The 23,343-nt window shown below is 49.2% G+C and overlaps 7 protein-coding genes across 7 annotated transcripts; 2 read left to right on the forward strand and 5 right to left on the reverse strand.

Moving 5' to 3' along the window:
- Positions 1-1,450: 1,450 nt before the first annotated feature.
- On the reverse strand, positions 1,451-2,143 carry FTJAE_12330 (extracellular serine-rich; the record flags this gene model as incomplete). Its single annotated transcript, XM_037345365.1, has 2 exons — positions 1,451-1,736; positions 1,788-2,143. 2 exons carry the CDS (start codon positions 2,141-2,143, stop codon positions 1,451-1,453), a joined length of 642 nt encoding a protein of 213 aa, XP_037200620.1.
- Positions 2,144-4,899: 2,756 nt separating this feature from the next.
- FTJAE_12331 (uncharacterized protein) lies at positions 4,900-5,196 on the reverse strand (the record flags this gene model as incomplete). The annotated part of the gene is made up of 1 exon (XM_037345366.1): positions 4,900-5,196. The coding sequence occupies one exon, from the start codon at positions 5,194-5,196 to the stop codon at positions 4,900-4,902; it is 297 nt and encodes a 98-aa protein (XP_037200621.1).
- A 775-nt stretch (positions 5,197-5,971) lies between these two features.
- On the reverse strand, positions 5,972-8,203 carry FTJAE_12332 (ATP-dependent RNA helicase DBP7; the record flags this gene model as incomplete). Its single annotated transcript, XM_037345367.1, has 1 exon — positions 5,972-8,203. The coding sequence occupies one exon, from the start codon at positions 8,201-8,203 to the stop codon at positions 5,972-5,974; it is 2,232 nt and encodes a 743-aa protein (XP_037200622.1).
- Positions 8,204-12,122: 3,919 nt separating this feature from the next.
- Positions 12,123-15,626, forward strand: FTJAE_12333 (PPR repeat; the record flags this gene model as incomplete). Its single annotated transcript, XM_037345368.1, has 1 exon — positions 12,123-15,626. One exon carries the CDS (start codon positions 12,123-12,125, stop codon positions 15,624-15,626), a length of 3,504 nt encoding a protein of 1,167 aa, XP_037200623.1.
- A 980-nt stretch (positions 15,627-16,606) lies between these two features.
- FTJAE_12334 (phosphomevalonate kinase) lies at positions 16,607-18,144 on the forward strand (the record flags this gene model as incomplete). Its single annotated transcript, XM_037345369.1, has 2 exons — positions 16,607-16,875; positions 17,079-18,144. 2 exons carry the CDS (start codon positions 16,607-16,609, stop codon positions 18,142-18,144), a joined length of 1,335 nt encoding a protein of 444 aa, XP_037200624.1.
- Positions 18,145-18,623: 479 nt separating this feature from the next.
- On the reverse strand, positions 18,624-19,057 carry FTJAE_12335 (uncharacterized protein; the record flags this gene model as incomplete). Its single annotated transcript, XM_037345370.1, has 3 exons — positions 18,624-18,801; positions 18,854-18,912; positions 18,965-19,057. 3 exons carry the CDS (start codon positions 19,055-19,057, stop codon positions 18,624-18,626), a joined length of 330 nt encoding a protein of 109 aa, XP_037200625.1.
- A 1,965-nt stretch (positions 19,058-21,022) lies between these two features.
- On the reverse strand, positions 21,023-22,611 carry FTJAE_12336 (NAD-dependent aldehyde dehydrogenase; the record flags this gene model as incomplete). The annotated part of the gene is made up of 4 exons (XM_037345371.1): positions 21,023-21,136; positions 21,211-21,380; positions 21,431-22,145; positions 22,207-22,611. 4 exons carry the CDS (start codon positions 22,609-22,611, stop codon positions 21,023-21,025), a joined length of 1,404 nt encoding a protein of 467 aa, XP_037200626.1.
- Between the last annotated feature and the right edge of the window lie 732 nt (positions 22,612-23,343).

Below are 23,343 nucleotides of genomic sequence, written 5' to 3' on the forward strand. Positions count from 1 at the left end.
CAGCAGTAAATCTGTGTAGGTATGCTGTATTGGCGCAGTAGGGTAAGTGTGTGTATGCTGTATCGTCTGTGTGCATGCTATATGGGAGAAGTACGGCAAATATATGTTTTCTGTTTTAATGAAGCAGGGTATATGTGTATATATTGATTGGACTGGGTAAATGTGTGCGTGATGCTATGTCCTGCTGTCGTTACTCTTTCGCAATCTCTTCATAAGAGTGCATTAGGAAGGCGTTAGGAAAAAGCAACGTCCTCCTATGAGCCCCTAGGTAGATTAGGAAAGAGCAATACTAGCACCACTGAAGAGAGAAAGAGCAAAGTGACTAGTAACCTACCTTAGTAAGTTATTACCTTAAATACCTAAGCATAGTACCGAGATAAACCTCTTATTAATGATTACCAAGATTCTCAGTGTAAGAAGTAATGCAAGATAATGCTTCAAGCTCCAGAGGTCCAACATCAGATATCGAATAGATATGTGATCCTCCCTATTGCGAACTGAAGGTCAACGTCGTCACATTAAACAAAACATCGCCACGCATTTGGATTGATCAACGTTTAGGAATAATGCCACCAAAAAGCATACTGACCATACCTTACCCTGGGTAGGGCTGATCGTATGGTTACAGGAAATTACATGTCAGTCAGGTTGTGGTTTGTTCCAATTTACTACGAGATATAACGTATATCATGTTTACGCAACTTGCGTGAGGCAAATATTTTGTGATAAGCATGAGTACTGCCAATATCCATGGCTATTGCATTTAAAGTGATTGCACAAGAGGACCCAGTACACAAGATGCAGGGTCCAGCGATTGATGGCAATGTCAGCTTCAGCTTGGCACGTCCTGGAAGACTTTCTTCTGTCACTGACGATACTCTTGTCGTTCAGTTGCCTGTCCATACCACTCAAATGTAAAGTCGGTGGATGGCATACTGCCTGAGCGGTTAAGATCGGTGCTCCAGGTTCAGTCTGAGCCCAGATTAGCGCGGAGTATTAATAAAAAAAATTAAAAAAAAAACGAGCTGTGTTAAGAAACTCAGAATAAAAGAATATTTCCGTTAAACGACTTTATATGATAGTGTTTAAGAATGAAACGGTCAGTCAAGTGGGTACGAGATTCGAAGAACGATTGCCCATGCCGTTTTTACAAATATGACCGGTATTTTACGTGACAGGTACCCGATATGTATGCCATTTTATATGGAATGTCTGCGTACGCCGCATTTATCTTTGCTTATGTCTTGCGTTGCTTCACATCACGGTCATTACAGGACACCATTGTGGCTTGCGGAAGTGAGGGTATATATTCATATTACTCCTTGCAGGAGGCGGTCTATCTGCGTTTATACATACATAATGTTTCATGACTAGTAACTCGCTAGCTGAAACAAATATAATGCCTCTGGGGCTGGAATCATAACACAACGTTGACTGGCAGGAGATTCTCCTACATCATCAAACCGCCAAAGAGGGCAGCAATGGCACCGCTCATAAGACCCCATTGGATCTGTCCTCGAGCCTCAATACCGGCGTTGCCGCTCTCGGTTGCTGAAGCGCTGGCAGCAGTTCCGCTCTCTGTAGCAGTGGCGGTAGCGGTACCAGAGGCAGAACCTGAGGCGCTTCCTGTCTCAGCGGCGCCAAGCTTACCACCTCCGGTGGATTTGGGGGCAGAGCTATCTTCAGAGTCGGCGGCGGCCTTGGCGTAGTTGTCAAAGCTCTTAGCACCGCTGGTACTATTCGTTTGTTAGCATATGTAATGTTGTTTACAAGATAGTATAACTTACGGAGCATTGATCGCACCCACCATGCCTCCTTGACAATGTCCCTGGACAGCGCAGTAGTACCAGATGGGATCCTCGGTCTTGACCTCGATGGTGAAGACCTTGTCGCTGACCTTGGTCTTGACATTCTGGTCACCGCTGAAGAAGGCAGTGCTGTTGATGGGCTCACAGGGCTTGGCGAAGCTGCTCTGGGCAACGGAGTGGAAGCCTTCATAGAAATGGAACTCTACTGTGTCTCCAACCTTGGCGGAGGTCTGAGCAGGAGTGAAGTTTAGACCATTCTCTCCGACCTTGACGACGTGGACGGCAGCAGAGACGGCGCTGGCGCAAAGGGCCAAAAGCTTGATGGGAGAGGGCATTTTGGTGATTTTTGATGGTGGTTAGGTGCAGGTTGGTTGATGTTGGATGATGATGGTGGTCCTGAGGGTAGTCACGTGATGGTGGTGGTCGTGATGGGTTTGGAACTGTTTTGTTTGAATGGGTTGGATGTTTGTTGTGTTTACAAGTGTGAGTGTGAATGTGCAAGTGTTTGTTGATGATACAATCCCATTCTTGGTAGTTCATCCCTCCTCTTTATAGTCATTCCAACTGATGCCAATTATATGAAGTCGGGTCGAGGTCGAGTTTAACTTCGTCCCCTGTCGGCCTCGCTGCAAGGTCCTCTAGGGTCGTCTGCTAACCTAAAACCAGGATGAAGCACAGGGGCGGCCGCCCTACTCCAAACATCCATTTAGCAAGCTAGGCGGGACAACAAACAGTAAGTGGCTGTGTCTCAGTCTCGGCATATGCATACAGATCTAGGTGCTGTGCTAGGTTTCCAGCGGCTCCGTATCGTCGCGGACAGTTTGATACCCCCGAACCAGAATTGGTTTCGTTTAGTGTTTTCTGTTTGACCTTTCTCCTCGAAACTCTCTGAGCGCTAGATCAAACCGGGTTCCAGACCGAGCCGACACTCCCTGTGTAGCAAGCCATGTTGAAGCTCGATAATTCGGCATTTTGGTGCCGACTGAGAGCCCGCACTCTGAAGCGCCCTGGCTGGCTTACACGTTTCACTTGTGCGCCAATGGAGGTAAGCCACTGCCGTGATATCCAACATTGTATTGGGCATTGAACGAGGCTACAAGTACGCTGACGTTGAAATGTATTCATAGATCTCACTGTAAGCTTTGGGGTGCGGAATACTTGGCCCGAATTGTCCGTTGTGTATAACGTTAAGCGCTGGTCCTTTTTGGTTCATCGAATACGAATCCCACATTCTCGCCGATTTTAAGACAAGCATATTCGCAATTCAGATCTGAACGGTCGAACTACCGAAGCTAGCAGCACCCCAGGCATCTCTAGCCCTCGGTTCGCCTAGTATAATACGGTTAATGCTATTGATGTTGTCAAAGGCGAGGCCTCCGAGAAGGTATGTTCTCTCGTGTCAGACTCAGGATATATGTAACCGTAGCTTGGAGACATTGTAAGTTTGTGACTGTGGTGATGCGGATACGAGTCTTGTTTGGCCCTTGGCTCGAAACGGCTGACAACATCTCGACTAGTACAAACACAAAAAAGGAAGGACTCGTAACGTCGAATGGTGTAGGGGGGATGATTCTCAAACTCCAGTGGCATGTCACTGCATCTTCTCTACTAGTATTGTCTTGATACAATGTTACTATGGCATGTTGCAAGATTGCACACTTCCGCAGCACAACAATACCATGACAATTTACATAATGAACGCCGAGATCCGCGAAAATACTACTGCAGCTTTCTTGAATACGACTGCAAGTTTCGGTGAAGACTGTCAGAAGCTCCATGTAGTAATCTCGTCGGATACCTCGAGTTCCATGATGCTGACCGAGGTCTTACCCTAAAGACATCATTATCAATCACCAGCCCGGTTGGCATTTCCAGGCCCACTGCTATCCTCGGGCATGAATTCTCGATGTAGAAGCTATAGGAATTATACTTCACGCTTGTCATCGCTTAACATCGTAGAACACGTGGTGAGTCTCGCGAGGCTTTAGGGAAATATTTGATCTTACGGACCTGCGCCACGATCGACATGTAGGTCCTCAGGTTTGTAATGTGTTGGTAAATCTCAGCTAAGTCGTTACCACTGGCGCGGTTCAAGCTTCTCGAACAACGATGGTCGGCGGATGCTTTATTCAACCGAATCGCAGGGATTTAAATGCCCAATTGAGGTAATCGCCAAGGCCAACTCGAACTCAATGGAGATGAAGCTCTCCACATGCAGCCGAGCTGTCACGGCTCAGCACCTTCCGAAATGTTAGGAGCGCAGAGCAGCTACCTTACCTTACCTACCCTGAGGCAGCAGTCACGTGCAGCTACCCATAGCTCCTGTTGGCCTAGCAACCTGAGGAGTCAACAGCGCACGGGCCACCTCAAAAATTCCCGTATATAATCTCGAGCTGCCTCTCTTCTTCTGCTCTTCTTTTCCTTTCTTCTTCATACTTACCTTGCTTGGAGTTTCCTCGCTCATGAATGAGGAACCTCAGTGTGTGACGGCCTGCATTGCACATCGCGGAGTCGTCCGCACTTCATTGTCCTTCGGGGCCATGAGAGGCGTAATTTTTGATTTATAACCCATCTTTCATTGTGTGCTCGGCTTGATGCTGGGTCATGAAGAAGGATTCAAATAGAAATGATGACCACGTCTGCGCGCCGCGAGGATTTTGTACACTGGGCGGCAGCAGGCAAACATGCCTCTAACGTCCGAAGACGATAATCTTGTAATGCATGTCAGTATGACCATGTAGGTACTAGGCTAACCCAGGCGGTTGTGACTTTGGCTTCTAATCCTTATATGTCCGTAGAAGATTCAATCAGCAATATGCTGATGCAAGTTGGATCTAATCCCCGAAAAGATACCCGCTGTAGTCTTAGGATCGTTGAAGGGATCTGGCTAGCAAATTGCGAGGACGCGATCGTGGGCGCGAAAGGCGGCGGCAATGCAACTGCGCATCTGATGTGACGAATAGATGGGTGCTATGTTTAACAAAAGTTGTATTCATATTAACTCAAATCGTAATCCTACAATCCGTCGTGATAGTACCAGGTGATTATATCCTTCCTCACCTCCCAAATTATCTTGATATCGCTGTGCTCTTTACTGCTTCTTCCACTGTCCAGCATTCTCAACACCCTTGGAGATGCTGTCGAGTCCGCCCTGAACGCCAGTTCCCAAATTGCCGATTCCGTCCCCGAGGGGGCGGCCAGCGTCACCAGTGGCGGCGGTTACGGTGTCGCCTAGACCTCTCGTTGCGGCCCCGGTGACTCCCCCAACTGTGCGACCCAAGCCGCCGACAGTATTGCCAACGGTACTGGTGAGGAAGTTAAGACCTCCTCCGACTGTTTCGCCGACGTTGCCGGCCGGGTTGCTGTTCTTGTTGCTGTTGTTGTTCATGATGGTAAATTTGGTGTTTTAATGCTGTGGTGTTTTGGTAGTATGGTGTTTTGGTGTGGTGCTTGTGTCTTGAGATTTGTTTTGAGGCTTGAGGTCTTGTAGGTTGCAGATGATTAACACTAGAGTCAGTGGAAAGAAGCCTCTCTTAAATATATCTCCTCTTCTCATCGGAATCCTAACAATATCTTGTCCTGTAAATCATCAGCCAGGCTCCATCACCGAATGACGTCAATCGGCCATTCATTGGATCAACATCTAACCACACCAGCCACACCACACCTCTAAAATGACGTCCCTCGACACATAATTACGCATTCCGGTGTTTGAGATGCATGCAGAGGTGTCCGCCTCAGTGATGTTATAGGGCAGAAGAGCATCGCTAGCAGGCATGTCCCGACAATGGCCATGGTGAGTTTATGTCATGATCTGGGCCTTTGGACCCTTGAAAGGTCGGAGAGATACCCTTTGTGGCGCATTTGTCCGTTAGCTGTCAGACTGTGAGGCTGTGACTGGTCGAGCAAGAGAATCGCGACTGATATTGTGCAGGTTTCGATGCGCACCTTGAGATCTCTGTGCGATGCGAGATGCTGAGTTGCATCGTCATGGCGACAAGATCTTGGAAGGCCATGACGTTGGACACATACGCAGGAGCACCATATGATAGATGTGCAATGTCATAGGAAGATGTGGAAAAATCAACATGGGCATGATCATCATGCCCGGCTTTTAGTTATGCTGTTCTAATAAAACTCAACTGAACCAAGGAATGCGCTACCTAACCAATGTTGAACTCGTCTGCCGCGGAATTCATCAGCATCATACTCTTCTTCCTGATAATGTTCTGGTTTTGCCTCTCATCTCCAGCTGCCTGTTCTGTATTCTTCTCGACACCCTTATTCGTCCGCTTCTTAGTCTTCCTCTCCACACCTGCGCCGATGCCCCCAGGTGCCTCTCTCAGACCGTAGCTCTTTGCCGTATGTCCCAAGTGTAATTCTGAAATGTCAAAGTGCTTTCTCTCCTCCTTGGTATGCGTAGCGTATGCCCTGATGTGGGACTTGAAGCCGTTTCGAGCAAGCTCTAGTCGCTTGGTGTCCGTTAGGAGACGTTGCTCGATATGTAGCTGAAGAGCTTCCGCTTTGTCGTGGAAGGACTGTCCATCCTCCGGTTTCGCGGATGTCTCGACCGGGAATTCGAGTTTCGTCATCATTCCCTTCTGGAGAATAGTGTCGTAGGATTGCGGCGTTGGTGGCGTTGACGCTTTTAGAAGCTCGATATATCCTTCCTCGGTTCCGGGCAGCAGGAATAATAAAGCATCACCGGGTCGACCAGCACGAGCAGTACGACCAACACGATGAATATGATCAGCGAAACTGAACGCTGGGTCGTACTCGATGACCAGATCGACCGACGGAATATCAAGACCACGCGAGGAAACATCGGTGGTGATCAAAAGAGAGGGAGACTTGCAAGCTGAGAACGATCGCAATGTAGCTGTACGAATGGGCTGCGACAAAGATCCGTGCATCCTGTGTAGAACAACTTCGGGGCTCGCTGGTGAAGTGATGTATGCTGCTTTTGCCACTGTTTTCGAAACCGACTCTGCATCCTTGGAGCCTGCGACAGGTGTCTCATTATTGTTGGGGTCTCGCAGCAGTTCGTAATGGAAGTCGACAGAGTCGGCACACGATATGAAGATAATCGCCTTCATGGTCTTTCCACGCCGAGAAAATGTCGCCTTGAGATACGAGATGAGAGTAACGAGTCGTAGCTTGGCCGGGACAACAGAGTAGTACTGGTGAAGCTGTGCGGGAGCCTTCATGTCCGTGTTTTCCACATCCAGCTCCATCTCCTCCTTCTTTGCTGCCAGGAATGTCGCATCCGCCAAACTCATCTCTCCCAGCTTCTGTACGTTCATCTTCATTGTCGCTGAGCACAGCACCGTAACTCTTCGTTCGGGTAGGGCCGTGAGTGGTGTTCCATCCGGTAGTTTGCCAGATACGTCGACTGCCTTGATAGCCGTGATGACCTTCTTCAAGTCGTCCTCGAAACCCAGATCCATGAGTCGATCACCTTCATCGAGAATCAACCATCGAACCGTGCTGAGGCTAAGCGCCTTTGTATTGTCGATATGATCAGCAAGTCGTCCAGGAGTAGCAACCAGGAAATTGACACCCTTCCGTATGCGAGCCTTTTCCGCCTTCTTAGATTCTCCTCCGGTAATTGCTGTCGAGACGAGCCATGGGAACGGTCGGATGAGCTTCTCCAGAACTGTGTGAACCTGTTTTGCAAGTTCGCGAGTAGGTGCAACGATGATGGCAAAAGCACCAGAATCTCGATGAATCTGAGCCTTCCCCTTTTCGCTGAGAAGTAGAACACGATGTAAGATAGGTAAGAGGTATGCCAGAGTCTTTCCGGAGCCAGTTTCGGCTTGCACGAAGGCATCAGAGCTACTCGTTAACATGTGCGGAATCACCTTGTTCTGAATAGCCGTGGGTCGCTCCAGGTTCATCTTGCCGAGCTCATCAACAAGTCGGGCAGAAATCGTCAATGTGCCAAAGTTCGCAACATCTGACAAAGGGGCATTGGTCGCTTCGGGAGCCGTCCATTCTGCCTGCTTCTCCTCCTCCTCTGTCGTCTGTGCGGGATTGAATGAGAAGAGTCGTGAGATGACTTGTCTAGATTTGCGATCTGACTGTTGGTTGCGAGGCTGGCCTGAGCCTCCGTGGCCATCATTGTCTGTGAACTTCGGTCGCGAACCATGTCTGTTGGATGCTTTGTAATCGAATGAATGATCCCCTCCTCCATCATCTGTTCTTTGGCGTTTTGACGACCTGCCCTCATCGAATCCGTCCCCGGAAGGTTTGGCTTGTGGTGTTTTCCCGGAAGCTATCCTTGCCGACTTCTCTGCTTGCTTCCTGTCACGCCATCGACCACCCTTAAACTTGACCTGGGGCTTGATTGGACCTGAGCCCAGGTCAAAATTCAGAAGCATTCCATCGTCAGCCATGATTGCGATGTTGGTGTTGATATAGAGGTTTCACATGGACCATTAGATTCTCGATACATGGAATGCACAAGAAAAAAATAAAGAGTGGAGTATCTTATCTTATCTATATCTTATCGATAAACTTTGGGGATGTGGTCTAGACTCTTAGATCTCAACAGCTCTGCCCTGGCTGGATTCATTGTTATAGGTTGACATGGTCAGCCTGAAAAGATAAAGAAGCTCCTTCGTAAATCCGAAGCAAAGGTGTCATGACGGAAACTGAAAACTGTCTCATGACCACTAACATCGGGAATCTAGACATTTCAGGGCACTCTGGGCGATGCACATCGAAAAGTCCCGGGTCTATTGTACATACGCTGTCAAATGACCCACAGCCCCTTGAGTCATCTCAAATTCCCCGAGATTCCTCAAGAGGAAGAGATCGATACGAGATGACGCAAAGAGTTTAATGAGGCGCGACGAGGCATATTCTCGATCCCGCAGAATCGCGATTTCGGTCCGCGCCAGCAAAGGGAGGCCTTGCGAATGCCAATACTGCAACGGTCCTACTCCTTCATTTGATACGCATCGCAATCTTAATCTACGGAAGCACAAACCCTTTGGTAAGTCAGTGCGACGTCAGGTATGCGCAAACCGTGGGGCATCGAGGGATGCAGTTACACGTCAACTACAAATGCCACAGACCTGACTTGTCTATCTATGTCATTGAGGATAAGGTATAGGTAGTTCGGAGTAAAACATCCCCCCTTCCATAAGCCGCTCGTAACTTTGCTCCGTCGTGCCGGAGGTGATCAGCATTTTGCATCCCGCCCCGGAGACGGTCACAGATTGATAAGCGATAGCCTATTGATAGCTGCCATCCAATCACCAAATCTCCAAATCGCTACCTCGAGGACGGATATTCATGGACTTAAAAAGCGAAAATGCCGGGCATGTGCTTACACCCGATCGGACTCGGCTATTAACCCGTCATGTTAGGCGAGACCTGAAGGTTGACAAGCGAAAAGCCAGGGGATTTTCAGCCATAACCCATAGTGATCCGTGGCATCCGTTGTAAACGGGTATTTTTCGTTGATAGTGATCCTGTGACGCACCAAAATTGCAGCCCTGTGGCAGGGCAGTTCTGCCACTTCTCCATAGTCCTGACTTTAGATGGCTGGGAACAAGTCTGGGACGGAACTTTGTGTCATAGGCCTGTGTGTTTATTGCAGAATAAGAATATCTATCATTATTTGAGGAATGGTTGTCCTTTTATGGTGGCCCTTATGACAAGATGCTTCTATAATAGGTAGTCTCTTGTGATAATATTCCAAGTGAAGCAAAACCAGGGCTTGATGGTTCTTTCACATTCCTCATGAGAATGGGACTGACAGGATGCTCGCTGACATTGCCACACTACGGATACAAGCACTATCATGAACAAAATGCTTGTTGTTCTGACAGAGAGGCTGTGGCTAGGGCAAACGGAACCCTGACGGAGTTGCACTACTTGCCCCGGCAGAGAATCCAGTGAGACTTTGGGGCGTAAGTAACTTGGGTACAATACAGTACTTTTGGTGCCTTTCTTGAAAGGGTGCTCTCCGTTTCACCCTGTTGCAACACTGTAGCAGCTGACAGCTGGTATTTTCACACAGCCTGGTTGAGCTTACAAGCTTTCGCCACACCTTGTGTAGACTCCACCAAACTCTCAATTTCGTGATGTTTCTTCGTGGTAATGGCACTAATTGATGAACCAAATTTTCAACAATATCTATAACCGAGGATATGGCCAAATTTTTACGTTTGACATCAGTAATTCCACTATCATGAATGGTTCTTTGCTGAGATCCACCTTCACAATGCCCTGTCCATCAACACAAAGATAGAAGTAAAGCTGAATAAAACTGAAATATCCTTGTTAGAAGGCCCTTGAAAGGCTAGCACTCAGACAAGAGTCCTCTGGCGGGACATCTGGCAATGACCCGACAGGCTGGACGTGGAGTTCCGGCTTCTCCCACGAAGTCTCAACGCTAACGGGATAATAGAGACCTCAACCAATAGAAGCTCATTAAATCAACGTCTAAGACAGGGAGGGCTGGACAAAAAGCACCGGTTTGTTCTCGCCCTGGCCACCATTAGAGATCGAAGAGTTGGTGGCTGATTAGTCAATGACTCTCGAGACCCTTGGCCCTGGTCGTTGACGAAGTCGATGATGGATGCAGGTTCTGAGAATTCTGGTCTAAACGGTTCCGCTCCTCGCTAAAATCGTCACTTACGGTCAGATCAAGGGTCGCGTGCGAAGAAGGGTCCATCAATGCGGATGCACTTTTTTGATAAAATAGCAGAAACTAAAAGAAAATGGATGCAGTCGAAAATATGTGTGTTCAGATATAAATGATGTGATTTGTGTTGTTCTGATGATCCTCCACAGAAAAAGCAAATGTCATATGAGATCTACAAAATAAAAAATTACCACTATAAAAAGCAAGGAATAAAAAACTTTCATGACCGGACGAGAGGGAGTTTCCAGAATTCGATGAAAGCTGATTGGTCGAGCCGAGCCAATATCAAGCTCTTCCAACAGGTTCTCCAAACGCCAGGACCAAGTGGTCTTGGTGCTCACAGCGCTGAATGTTCTGCTCATAGATGGCTAGGATGGTAGGATGGATACATTATGCGAGCGGTGGGAATTCAAGCATCTATGGTTTCTAGGATCAATGATCGGTGTGAATGCGCGTGTAATAGACTAAGCAGTATGAATCGTTCCCACAATGCATTAGATCCCCCCGCAAACAAAATGGTTGCATTCTTCTGTCTGTCTGCCTGTCACTCACTTGTTCACCTGAAGCTCAACTCGTCACCTGGAGACTTTGCCTCCGGAGGTTCTAGGGAGCTTCAGTGAGTAAGAGAAAAAGAGACGGGACGGGATGGGATGGAGATAACTTTGTTTACAGACCCAAGCCTTGAGTCATTCCAGACCCTGCTTCTGTCCGATGGAGTCCAGGCACCCACAAGCTGGAAGAGCACACTTTAACCCCTGTCGACACCCACAGAAGAGCCACTGCGGAGTCTGAACAAGCCGCATCCAACAACGACCCGAACTCCGCGCCCCGACAAGGCCGCTATGGCCGCGCAGCCATCATCCATCGATTCCATAGTAGGTACTTGCAGCTACAGAGGTGTCCAAGTACTTTGTAGCGATAACAGACCGTGTAGGAAGCTCCTTCAGTGGATAGTTGACCGTGACAAGCTCCGTTGTGAGGGCTCCAGCGAGTGTTTCCCCACACTGACTCTTGTAAGCTGCCTCTTGACGCATACATTTTTCTACGTAACTGGGCAACTTTGACAGTAAAAGTGTCGCCAAGGTATCCACTCCACTGCACCTCAGGCAAAGAGAAAAAAAGGCAGCCACTCCCCCGACCCTAAGGCCCGGGCTCATGTCGAATATTCACCCTCGTCTTCCATCCCATCCATCCTAACACCCGAGGACAAGACAACCAACCCCAGACGACTTAATTTTTTTCTCCCTCGTCTCTTTTTTTTCTCGATCTGATCTCTTCCCATTTCTTCACATCTTCCCTCCCCCTTCATAATTATTCTATCAATCTGGTCTGCGCGTTTGTTTGACGGCGTCCTTGCTGTCAAATGAACCTGCAATTGATATTTCCTCTTTTTTTTCTAATGTAAGTGCCACCTCGAACTCCATTGTCGCGTTTTTGTTGGTCCACCACACACCACTGTTCCTCCACGCCTCCCCAGATCGCATGGCCCGACACATATCTCATAATCGTTCCACTGCACTCCAGGTTTGGCATTGCTCAGGCACCTTGTCAATGGCAGTTGAATATACTTGAGACGCATCGTGATCACCCCCTAATTGTTCTTGTTACTGACATAGAGGCTCTATAGTCTCCTCTCTTCCCCCCTGGGTGGTTTCTAAATGCCCACATACTCTAGCCTTTACTCGAATTTCGTCCGTCAAGGATCAACATTCGCAAAGTCTATCACAACACACGGTTACGCTCAATCCGTTGTTGCTGCCGCTCACCCTCACGTCCTCAACTCTCAGAACCGACCTAGCTTTGTACGACGAAAGACCAACCGACTTGGTCGCTTCTCTAACCTTCAGCTTCATTCTGCCTTCCACACTGAGCGCACAGCATCTTCGGGCCTTCCGTCCGTTGAGCATCGTCCTGCCCAAAACCATGGAGGTTTAGACGCGTACTTCGAGGCCCTACAGCACCAGCAGGCCACCGGTGAAGTCGATTCCGAATGGACCCAATTCGACTTTCAGAAGAGCATTGAATGGAAGCCAACTCCTGCTTCCATTCTGACCAAGGACCAGGGACTTTCTAAAGATGTTCTCGAGGAGGCCTTGATTGAGGATGCTGAGGTCAAATCGAACCTGTCGATTGAGGATCAGGCAGCCCTTGCGCATATTGATGCTGCGCTCGAGAGGGAGATTGAGGTACGGAGCTTACAGGAAGCAGCTGAGAATGCTGCTTCCGAAGGACGACCCTTGTCTAGTCTTGGCTTCAAGTCACGATCCCCAGTGATTTCAAGGTCGCAAACTCCAGCAAATGTCGCTCGCAGCTTCACTCCTCCTGTGGACCCTCAGTCCCTGTCCTATGCCGACCATCTACACAAGCTCGCTGAGAATGGCCGATATGTTGAAATCCCCGCAGTCTTTGAGGCAATGCTGGCGACTGGCGTGCAGCCTATCGCCGGTGCCTACAATGCTCTCCTCTTGTCGGCTATCCATATCCCTATGAAGAAGATCGAGATTGTATCCAAGGCTCTCGATGTTTATGCCGACATGCTTAGGAGGAAGGTCTCGCCAGATGCCGAGACTTTCAACATTCTCGTTGGGCTTCTGGCATCCCGATGCCTCGAGGTTGCGGAGCTGAAGGCTGCCTTGGAGGCCAAGCGAGTCCGTTTTGGTGGCATGGACCAGGTTGGCCAATTCATGCTTGCGTCTCATGAACTCGAGCATGCCATTCTTTGCGAGGACGACCGCCTCGATCTTGCAATCCAGCTGTTCGACACTTCAGTCAACACTGATGCTGCCAACTTCACCGCCGAGACTTACCACCAGCTTATTACGGCCTGTGCCAAAGACGGACGCGTCGATGACATGTTGCGTCTTTACGAGCACATGGAGGGAAGCCAAATCGTCCCTTATGCTGCTTTGTTTCCCACCATGATCACTGCTTTCGCCTCGTCCGGAGATCTGGTCAGTGCTGTCGAATGCTACAACGAATACCGCAACCTCGCCATTGCCCACGACAATGGAGAGATTACTCTCAATGACCGACTCGATGCTGAGGTTTATGCCGCGGTTATCAATGCCTACGTGGTCACTGATAAGATTGAAGGCGCCATGAAGTTCTTTCAGAAGATTGTCGACCAATATGGTGTCCGTGCTGCTGATATTAAGGATGCTCTGATCACCACCGGTTTCGTCAAGGGTTTGATCACCCGTGGTATCTACCAGGAGGCTTTGGAATGGGCTCGATCCGTCGCGGATGAAGCTCGTGCCAAGGCCATGAGTGAGATTGCAACTATTGCTGCCGACAAGGGTGATACAGATACCGCTGTCGCAGCCTACAGTGCCATGCCTCCTTACGCGGACGATTTGATCACTCCCGCCACCGCTCTCCTCGCTATGAATGTCCGTCAGACCGATGTTGTTGGTGCCTCCAAGTACTGGCAAGTTCTATGCAACCCCGGTGTGCAGGTGGATCTTACTTTCATCGAGCCTACAGCTATGTATGCTGTGGCCATGATTGGCTCTGGCCAAGTTGCCGAGGGACTGGCACAGTCCGAGATGATGTTCCAGCGTATCCGTGCCTCTGTTTCTCAGACTCAACCTCATCTTGTCGAGGAGGTCGATGAGGGAGTCGAATTCGTCACTCGATTTATGGAGACTCGTGGCATCCCCGATCCCCGCGAGATTGCTTCTCAAGTTGCCAGCTTCCAGCCTATGACCGCTTCTCCTTATCTGTCGACTCCTGCAGTTTCCACCTTCGAGGATACCTACGACCCTTACGCCCACAACACCGACTTCAAGGGATCCTCCCTTATTGCGGACGATCTTGAGGGTAACCATGGCCGCAAGGGACCTCGTCTTAGTGAGGCACTGAACCGATTCCGGAACATTCGACGTGCTGGCCGACATCCTCGCTACATTACCTATGCCAAGCTTATTTCTGCTGCTGCTCGGGATGGCAAGTTCGATCTCTGCCATGACATTCTCAGCATGGCTCGCACTGATATGCCTATCATGCCCCAGTATGCTGTTGTTCGCTATGGATGGTCTAGCATTCTTGACGCCATGGTCGGCGCTTGTTTGACCGTGGGTAACCGTGGGCGAGCTGAACAATTTCACCAGGAGCTGTTGGAAATCGGCGCCAGCCCTTCTGCCAACACTTTTGGTCTCTACATCACCACGCTCAAGGATTCGACTAGGACTTTTGACGAGGCTTCCGAGGCTGTCCGTATCTTTCACCGGGCGAAGGCTGAAGGTGTCGAACCCAGCTCATTCTTGTATAACGCTCTCATTGGTAAGCTCGGAAAGGCTCGCCGCATCGATGACTGCCTTTTCTACTTTGCTGAGATGAGAGCTCTTGGAATCAAACCTACGTCGGTCACCTATGGTACCATTGTCAATGCACTCTGCCGAGTCAGTGATGAGAAGTTTGCCGAAACACTGTTTGATGAGATGGAGGCGATGCCCAACTACAAGGCTCGTCCTGCTCCTTACAACAGTATGATGCAATTCTTCCTGACCACAAAGCGAGATAAGACAAAGGTTCTGGCTTACTACGAACGCATGAAGGCCAAGGGCATTGCCCCTACCGCCCATACCTATAAGCTCCTGGTCGATACTCACGCTACCCTTGATCCTGTTGACATGGACGCTGCCGAGGAGGTTCTCGGTATGATTCGTGCCTCTGGTCAACGCGTCGAACCTGTTCACTATGCTTCCCTCATTCACGCCAGGGGATGTGTTCTCCACGACATGGAAGGTGCCATGAAGATGTTTGATTCTGTTGTCAAGGAGTCTCTTGTTCCCATCAGTGCCAGTTTGTATCAGGCTCTGTTTGAGGCCATGGTTGCCAATCACCAGGTTGCTGCTTCTGAGCCTGTGCTTGCTCACATGCGAAGCAAGGGTGTGGAACTAACCCCTTACATCGCCAACACTTTGATTCATGGCTGGGCTGCTGAGAAGAAGATTGAGAAAGCTCAAGGTATCTACGATGCTGTTGGCCGAGAGAAGCGCGAACCTAGCACATACGAGGCTATGACCCGAGCTTATCTGGCTGTTGAGCAGCGAGAGGAGGCCAAGGGTGTTGTCGGTGAGATGCTCACCCGCGGTTACCCCAGTGCTGTCGTCAACAAGGTCCTGGAGCTTCTTGGCGGAGGACATGATGCTTCAGAGTAGACGACTGTTACGACGTGGGATTCGTGATGAGAGTGTGGTAATGTTCTTTTGATGTTGGCGTAATTTGTTTGATACCCTATTGTACTGGTTGGAAGGCGGGATTGGGTTGGTTGGGTTGGTTTGGCTGGGTTGGGCTGGTTGTCTTTATACAGGGACGGCATTTTGACGAAGTGTCAGACTCGAGAGGTTTTGGATCTTCTTGGGCCCTGGAAAGGGACGGCGTTTGGGAATCAAAATGGGACTTACGTGGAGCGTTTGCCTCTGAATGATTGAGTTTAGGGGCCGAACGTTCCCTGGATAGATCATCACCACTCCAAGAAAGGGAAATCATTATATTACATTATATTTCAGCAGCATAGAGGGACCAAAAGAGCCAGGGAACAGGGCAAGCTGGGAGGAGAGAGGAAGGCCAAGAAGAGAATTGGTCAAGGAAAAGCAGAGCATGTGGTCCTGCTGCTTGTACCACCAATACAATACAAGAAACCAAGAAATGACAATTTTGTCATCAAACAGAGCTGTCCTTGTTGTGATGCGATTTGAGCTTCTGAAGTTTTGATGGTTGTGCCCAAGGATGCCATATCCTAACGGGGATGAGGCTTCTATGACTTGATTGCATGACGTCTAATTGGCATCATCACGATACTGTTGGTGTTGACTAGACCCGAGCAGTTTTGGTTGAAACTCTGGTGAACTCTTGTAATTGGGTGATTGACTGCCGTGTGGCTATGAATAAGGTAGATTACAGTGTTAAAGTCACATGCACTGTACAGCCTAGAAATGAGGCCCCGCTGGAGTTTAATGATTCTTCTCGTCTGTTGGGTTGCGTTGCTCATGCATTTCAAGTAGCGAAGGAGCTTACTCACGACTGATTGAGAGAGTGACTTTTTTCCGTTCTCTGTTGTTCAACAAAACCGCCTGAATATTTATCGTTTCTCATCTTCTGACCATTTAAGACTTCTTATATAAATATCACATATACAATGTCCCTCCACCACCCCACCATCGCTGTCTCAGCTCCCGGCAAGGTCTTCCTCGCTGGCGGATACCTCGTACTGGACCAGGAGTACACGGCGTTTGTATTCGGCCTCGACGCTCGTATCAATATTATTGCTGGAGACATTCACACGACTGCTGGCGTTCAGCTCACTGAGATTGTGGTTGACAGTCCGCAATTCCTCGAGGCACAATGGCGGTATGGCTATCACCTGGCTGGTGAGGGAGGTGGTATCAAAGTTACCCAGTTGCAGGTGTAAGTAACTTTTTCTTCATATGAATGAGTGAATAATGTGAGGCTATGTCCCCGTTGATGAAACTGGATGAGTTGTTAGTCCTCAAAGCCATTGGAGTTCATAATGGGTTGGATGACAATCATCACATAAGCAAGGCCAATCATGAACTTCTCACAGGCAACTCTGTCATATACGCAATTACTTCATCTTACTCACTCATCAGTAGCGGAGCACAAATCAACCCCAACCCTTTCGTGGAGACAACTCTCAGCTATGCACTCACCTATATCGACCGAGTGGCCAAGCACCGTCCTAGCCATAGCATGGCATCTGCTCGCCTCATCATCCTCGCAGATAATGATTACTACTCGCACTCTGAATCCGAGAGCACACGTCAAGGGCGATTTGCCAAGTTTCCCGTGACCTTAGGAGATGCCAACAAGACAGGTCTTGGCTCATCTGCTGCTCTCGTCACTTCACTCACTGCTGCCCTGCTGGCTCACTACCTGCCAGAAGACCTCTTCAACATTCAGTCTGATCCGGGCAAGAGGGCGCTCCACAACTTGGCTCAGGCTGCCCATTGTGCTGCGCAAGGTAAGGTCGGTTCGGGATTCGACGTTGCAACCGCTGTCTACGGATCTTGCAGATACAGGCGCTTCTCTCCCGAGACACTGTCTTCAATTCCCGAGCCCGGTGCGGCCGGATTCGCAGACGCATTGGTCAAGCTCGTCGACGGCGAGTCTGCTTGGGATGTAGAGGTTCTCAAGGATGCAGTCATCATGCCCAAGGGTGTTGTTCTGCGTATGTGTGATGTGGACTGTGGAAGCAAGACGGTTGGCATGGTCAAGAAGGTCCTCAAGTGGAGGTCATCAAACCCAGAAGAGTCAAAAAAGCTTTGGGATGAGCTCCAGAAGCGCAATGAGCAGTTGATTGCAACTCTCAATGCCGGCGACGTCGAGAATCTGCCGGTGAAGATTACAGCTGTTCGAGAGATGATTAGACGAATGGGTAGCGCTAGCGACGTCCCCATTGAGCCCGAAAGCCAGACAGAGCTCCTCGACGCCCTCAGCACCGTCGAAGGGGTCTACGGCGGTGTCGTCCCCGGTGCGGGCGGCTACGATGCCCTGGCTCTCCTGATGAAAGATGATGAGGAGACAAAGCAACGAGTTGAGGAGTTCCTGGACAAGTGGGCCAAGGAGAAGGGTACAAAGGTCAAGCTACTAGGCGTCAAGGGGGAGATGGAGGGAGTTCGCTCCGAGAGTCTGGACGTTTACGCCGGTTGGATCTAAAAGGTTAGCAGTAATCTAGAATATACGGTAGTAGCGAGAAGCGAGGATGGACGCATGCGTGCATGCATGCATGTCTTAGACCTTGAAATGAAACAACATGTCACTCTCCCCGTCAACTACATTGTTCCGTTCACATTCCTAAGAGACACTGGTACAGCTTAGCACAGAACCCTTAATTTTAGGGGTATCAGCGGGAGAAGTTGAGAGCAGTAATGTCGGTGAAAGAATTAATCAGATTAGATTACGCCGGGTATGATGATATTCTGTAATGTTGCCGTTCCCGTGGTTCCGTAGATGCCCAACTCCCCCATGATCCGCCCAATTTCGTTACCATTCCTATCCAATCCATCCTGTGTGTATCGTACAATTGCTCCTTTCCATAGACCCAAGCCAGTGTTGTGTTTCCTTTCTTAAGACGCCCCTGATAAAACCTCTAATAGCGGCAAAAAACAATAGTAATGATAAATGTCCATACTCGATTAGTTGAGGCTGTCGGTGGACGAGAGAGAAGTGGATGTTGGAACAGTCTTGATGGGTGGTCGGACTGGATGGGAGAAGAGGCTCGAGGTTGAGCAGGGTGAGCGAGGGGCGGTAGGACTGGGAGGGTCTGCGATGCCGATTCGACTGGCGGCGGCTTGTTCTCGAAGCATAGAGAGTCTTTGTATTGTTAATTATCAATCTTGTAGTGGTTGAAGAAGTATTGACTTACTGCTCCTCTGAGACTCCTGGGAGGTTGACTGGGTTCTTTTCGAAGCCAAAAGGTGCAGACTGAAAGATAAATGGTTAGTCAGGAACATGACAGTGAATGGTGTAGACATACAATCTCCATGTGACGTTTCTCCTTACGGCGTCGTTGGCGAACCATTGTTTGGACACGCTCGCAAAGCGTCTGGAAGTCGTCCGAGATATGCATCTTTGAAGATCGAAGTCGATTCAAGGGAAGATTAAAGCACCGAGGATCACGTCTCTCGGAAGGATAAACAGCAGCGGATCCCATCAAGTCGACTTTTAGGGTTGAAGGGCTTCTTATATAGAAAGAAGCCTTAAAAAAGGGTGGTTGGTTTGAAGTTGTAGTTGTGAGTGAGTGAGTATGTGGAGAGTTGTTCTAGAGTTGGGGAAGAAGCAAGATAGGAACGAGGCAAGCTGAGATGAGATTTAAAAGAAGGGTTGGGAGACAAGAGGCTGACTGAAAAAGGTACGAGATTGGAATTCTTGTATGAGAGAGAGGAAAAGGCGGGAAATTAAAAAAGAAGCCTCGTTTTTTTCTTTAAATTCACGGTCTAGAGGAGGACAAAGAAGTGGATGTCAGATGGGGAAAAGGCATGTGGCTCTTTTTGGACTGTAGTGGTGGTGGTGTAGTAGAGTGAGTGAGTGGTTGGTGGAGTTTAACTCTGGTATGTTTTTGATACAAAGAGGATGATCCGAGTCTCAGGTACGAAGAGAAAGTTGAGGTATGTAGATAAGATGGGGGGAGAGGAGGTTGAGAGGAGAGAATGTGTGTATAAGTGAAAGACAGAGACAGTCAGTCAGTCAGTCTGGAGGTTGGTCTATAATAAGCCTCACACTCACAGCACAAGACAGGACAGATGATGAAGGAAAGGAATGTGATGGTTAGAGTAGATATAACTGCACGAGAACGGAACAAGAGATTAGGAACAGGAGGATATGTACATATGTATTAATTAAATATACGAGACTGAACAAAGGGCAACAAAAAAAAAGGAAGAAAATTAGGTTAGCAAGTAGGTATCCAAGAGATGACTGCAGAGACGCAGACGCAGATGCAGACAACACATGCAACACAACGCACACTTGCATGCACGCACACGCACGCACGCAAGGACAGTGAGTGGAGAGTGAAAACAGGCAAATCAGCAGTGACAGACTGCCCTGAACCGTCTAAGCGCCAGGGGTCAACGCTACGCTGACGTTTTCTTCTGGAATGTATCCAAGTCACTGGAATTCCAGCGTCTCGGGTCCTGTGTAAACCCGCCACCAACAACTTTCACGCTCACGTATTAGACCACCTAAAGGTTCAGCACCTAATTTTGGGGGCGAGGGGAGGAGGGTCCATTGGATCCATGTCTCAGCTGAACGACACTTCATGGTGCGACGGGAGAGCAGAGCAGAAAAAAAGGGCCGCAAGGAGAACTCAACTTGGGAGACTATACATAGTAGAGACGATAAAAAGTGCACGGTTACAATTATCATATCCTTTGTGTGGGATTTATTGCCTCTGATGAAATTACGTCCATGTACAAGGGGTCGAATATCATATACTCAATGCCTCTCCCGTGGCGCCCTAAGCCCAAGCCCAAGCCTAATCTCGTGTAACAGCAACAAAGGGAGGCGGGAAAGGTTCGCCAACTCAATCCAGGGCGAGGAAATAAACGGTTATTGAATAGCTTCAACAGTCTCGTCCTCCATCACCGAGTTAGTCACTTCACCACCAGTGACTAGGTAATTAATCAATCGTGTAAGGCCACGTAGTGTCAGTTGTCGCAGATTGTTCTACTCACCGCAGAGATTGCCGAATGCAGCAATCCCTCATCAACTTCACATTCCCCAGAACGACCAAAACTTGCCTCTTCTTGTCTTGGTCGCCCGTTATCGAAAACGTCTCGTCTCACCCGCTTCTGCCCTGCCCTGCCCTGCCCTGCCCGCCTCGCCAGGGGAGACACTTCCTAGAGACAGTCGCTAAGAGAAATGATGTGCACTCAATCCACAGTACTCCGTTCTTAATCATGGCAGTATCAGATTGTTTGCAGCGAGCGAGTGTTTGATTCATGTCGACACAGACCGTCGTCTCATCATTCAGAGTCAGTCAGTCTACCTTGACCGGGTTTGGCGGTCAACAATAGCGACCTCTCTATCTAGTTTAGTTTGGGTAGTCCTTCAGGTGGTAGCTCTTGAGCTTCACAAACTGATCAAATCCAAACTTGCTAAGCGTCTGTCCCTTGCCCGAGTTCTTCCAGCCAGTCCATGCCAGATCCTATTGTCGGCCAGTCAGTAAGTAATCCCCCACGTAATGCAGAGACCCTTTGTGCTTGGATCAGAAAAACGTACCGGTGCCGGATAATCGCATCTGTTGACAAATACAGTGCCGGCTTCCACATCCTCGGCAAGCTCGTATCCTTTGTCTGTGTCCTTGGTCCAGATGCTGGCTGTCAGACCAAACTCGCTGTCGTTCATGTACTCGACAGCCTCACTGTCATCCTTGACCTTCATAACAGGAACTACATCTCTCGTCAGCAGAACGTCTTCAACTGTTGTCGGGAATCTTTACTAATTGGGGCAAACGACTCCTCGGTCATGACCCGCATGCTGTGGTTGACGCCGGTCAGAAGGGTGGGTTTCACAAAGTTACCCTTGGTAGGAGGGTTGCTGAAAGTCTCGTTTTCGGGAGTGGCATCCTTGGCACCGCTGTCGACGGCGTCCTTGACATGTTCCTCGGCAGTCTGCTTTGATCGCTTCGAAACGACAGGTCCCAATTGAGTCTCCTTGTTAAAGGGATCACCGAGCTTGTAGCTCTTGAGCACCTTTTGCACGGCCTCAACAAACTGATCGTGAATCTTCTCATCAACATACACCCGCTCGATAGAGCAGCAGCTCTGGCCAGAGTTGAAGATGGCACCGTCAACAATCTCTGCAGCAGCCCAATCAACATCGACGTCTGATCGAACATATGCTGGGTCCTTGCCACCCAACTCCAGACCGACATTTACAATGCGGTCAGACGCAGCTTGTTGCACAGCGAGACCTCCGGCGACAGAGCCGGTGAAACAAACTAGGGCGATCTTGGGATCGCGCACAATGGTCTCCATAAGAGTGGGAGAGCCGCAGTGGAAGTACTGGCAAACGCCATCAGGCAAGCCCGCCTCCTTTAGGAGATCGGTAACCCGTTCCACGATGGTAGGTGTCTGAGGTGAGGGCTTGAGGATTACACTGCAGCCTGCAAGAAGAGCGGGAATGAGAGAGTTGACCAGAATAAGGTAAGGGTACTGTCCAGAGTCAGCAAAGGATGCTTCTGGTCCAGCGAAACGAGGCGAGGCCAGCACTTACGTTCCACGCAAAGATGATGAGTACAGGTCCGACAGGGACCTTTCGGATGAAACGCTTGAAGCCCTTCTCGGGCTCGCCGTCGGTGTCCTTGAGGGCCTCATCACTAATCTTGAGGAGGTATTCACCTCTCTTGACAGCTGTGGCGACCTCGCCTGGTGTGTAAGAGATGGGGCGGCCCATCTGAACAGTCAACTCTTCACCGAGCTCATCCTTCTTAGCCAAGAGGCCATCGAGGAACTTGCGAACAATAGCTTGACGCTCCTTCAACGTTGTCTTGCGATAGCTCTGGAAAGCCTCAGTGGCGACCTTGGGGAGAGACTCAAGGTCAGCTTGAGAGACGCCATTCCTGGTGAGGATGGGCTCGTTTGTGTTTGGAGAGATTGTGGTGATGACTTCCAGAGACATTGTGGGGTATAATTAGGTATGTGTGAGGAAGAGAGTAAGATTGTAGTGACAGATCGTGGACGAGATGATATCTTTGTAGCTGGCCACTTTTTTGAAGTTGCAAGTGGAGTATATGAGATGGTCATGAGTGTAGGTACTGTACTGTACGTGTACTTGTACTTTCTATCGTCCATGACGGACGGCGGTTGGCGGCTCGCGGCTCGCGGCTCGCGGTGCTTCAGTTGCCCCACGTATTGGATACCAACCTCAACCAACTTAACCCGAACTCGGCGGCTTCAACCCCGCTACAATTTGATAAGGCATGATAATTTAATTGGGAATATCTAGTGATCCCATGATACTCTCAAGATACCATTAAGTCTATCCTGATTCTCAAGAACGGTCATGATTATAGCTACATTAAGTCCCATGATAAGGCTTTGTTTCAAAGAAGCTTAGGGTACAGAGGTATTAGATGTCAAGTCCATTGAGGTGAACGTTCTAAGTCAATTCGACTACCGTATGGAGTCACACTCTGTACTGGACACTCGGAGGTCATATCAAGCATCGTGCCTCCAGAAATACCACGCCTTTACATAGCATTGTACTATTTCTCGAACAACCTGGAATTCTTCCCCAAAGAAGCCTCTTATCAGTGACGTCGTTGGCTACCTCTCCAAGTCACATGATCTTCTCCAACTCAAATACAGATCCCTGCAGTCTAGCGTGCCGACAGCTTATCTTATCAGCAAG

Source organism: Fusarium tjaetaba, assembly GCF_013396195.1.
Source record: "Fusarium tjaetaba strain NRRL 66243 chromosome Unknown NRRL66243_c0000331, whole genome shotgun sequence".
Classification (NCBI taxonomy): domain Eukaryota; kingdom Fungi; phylum Ascomycota; class Sordariomycetes; order Hypocreales; family Nectriaceae; genus Fusarium; species Fusarium tjaetaba.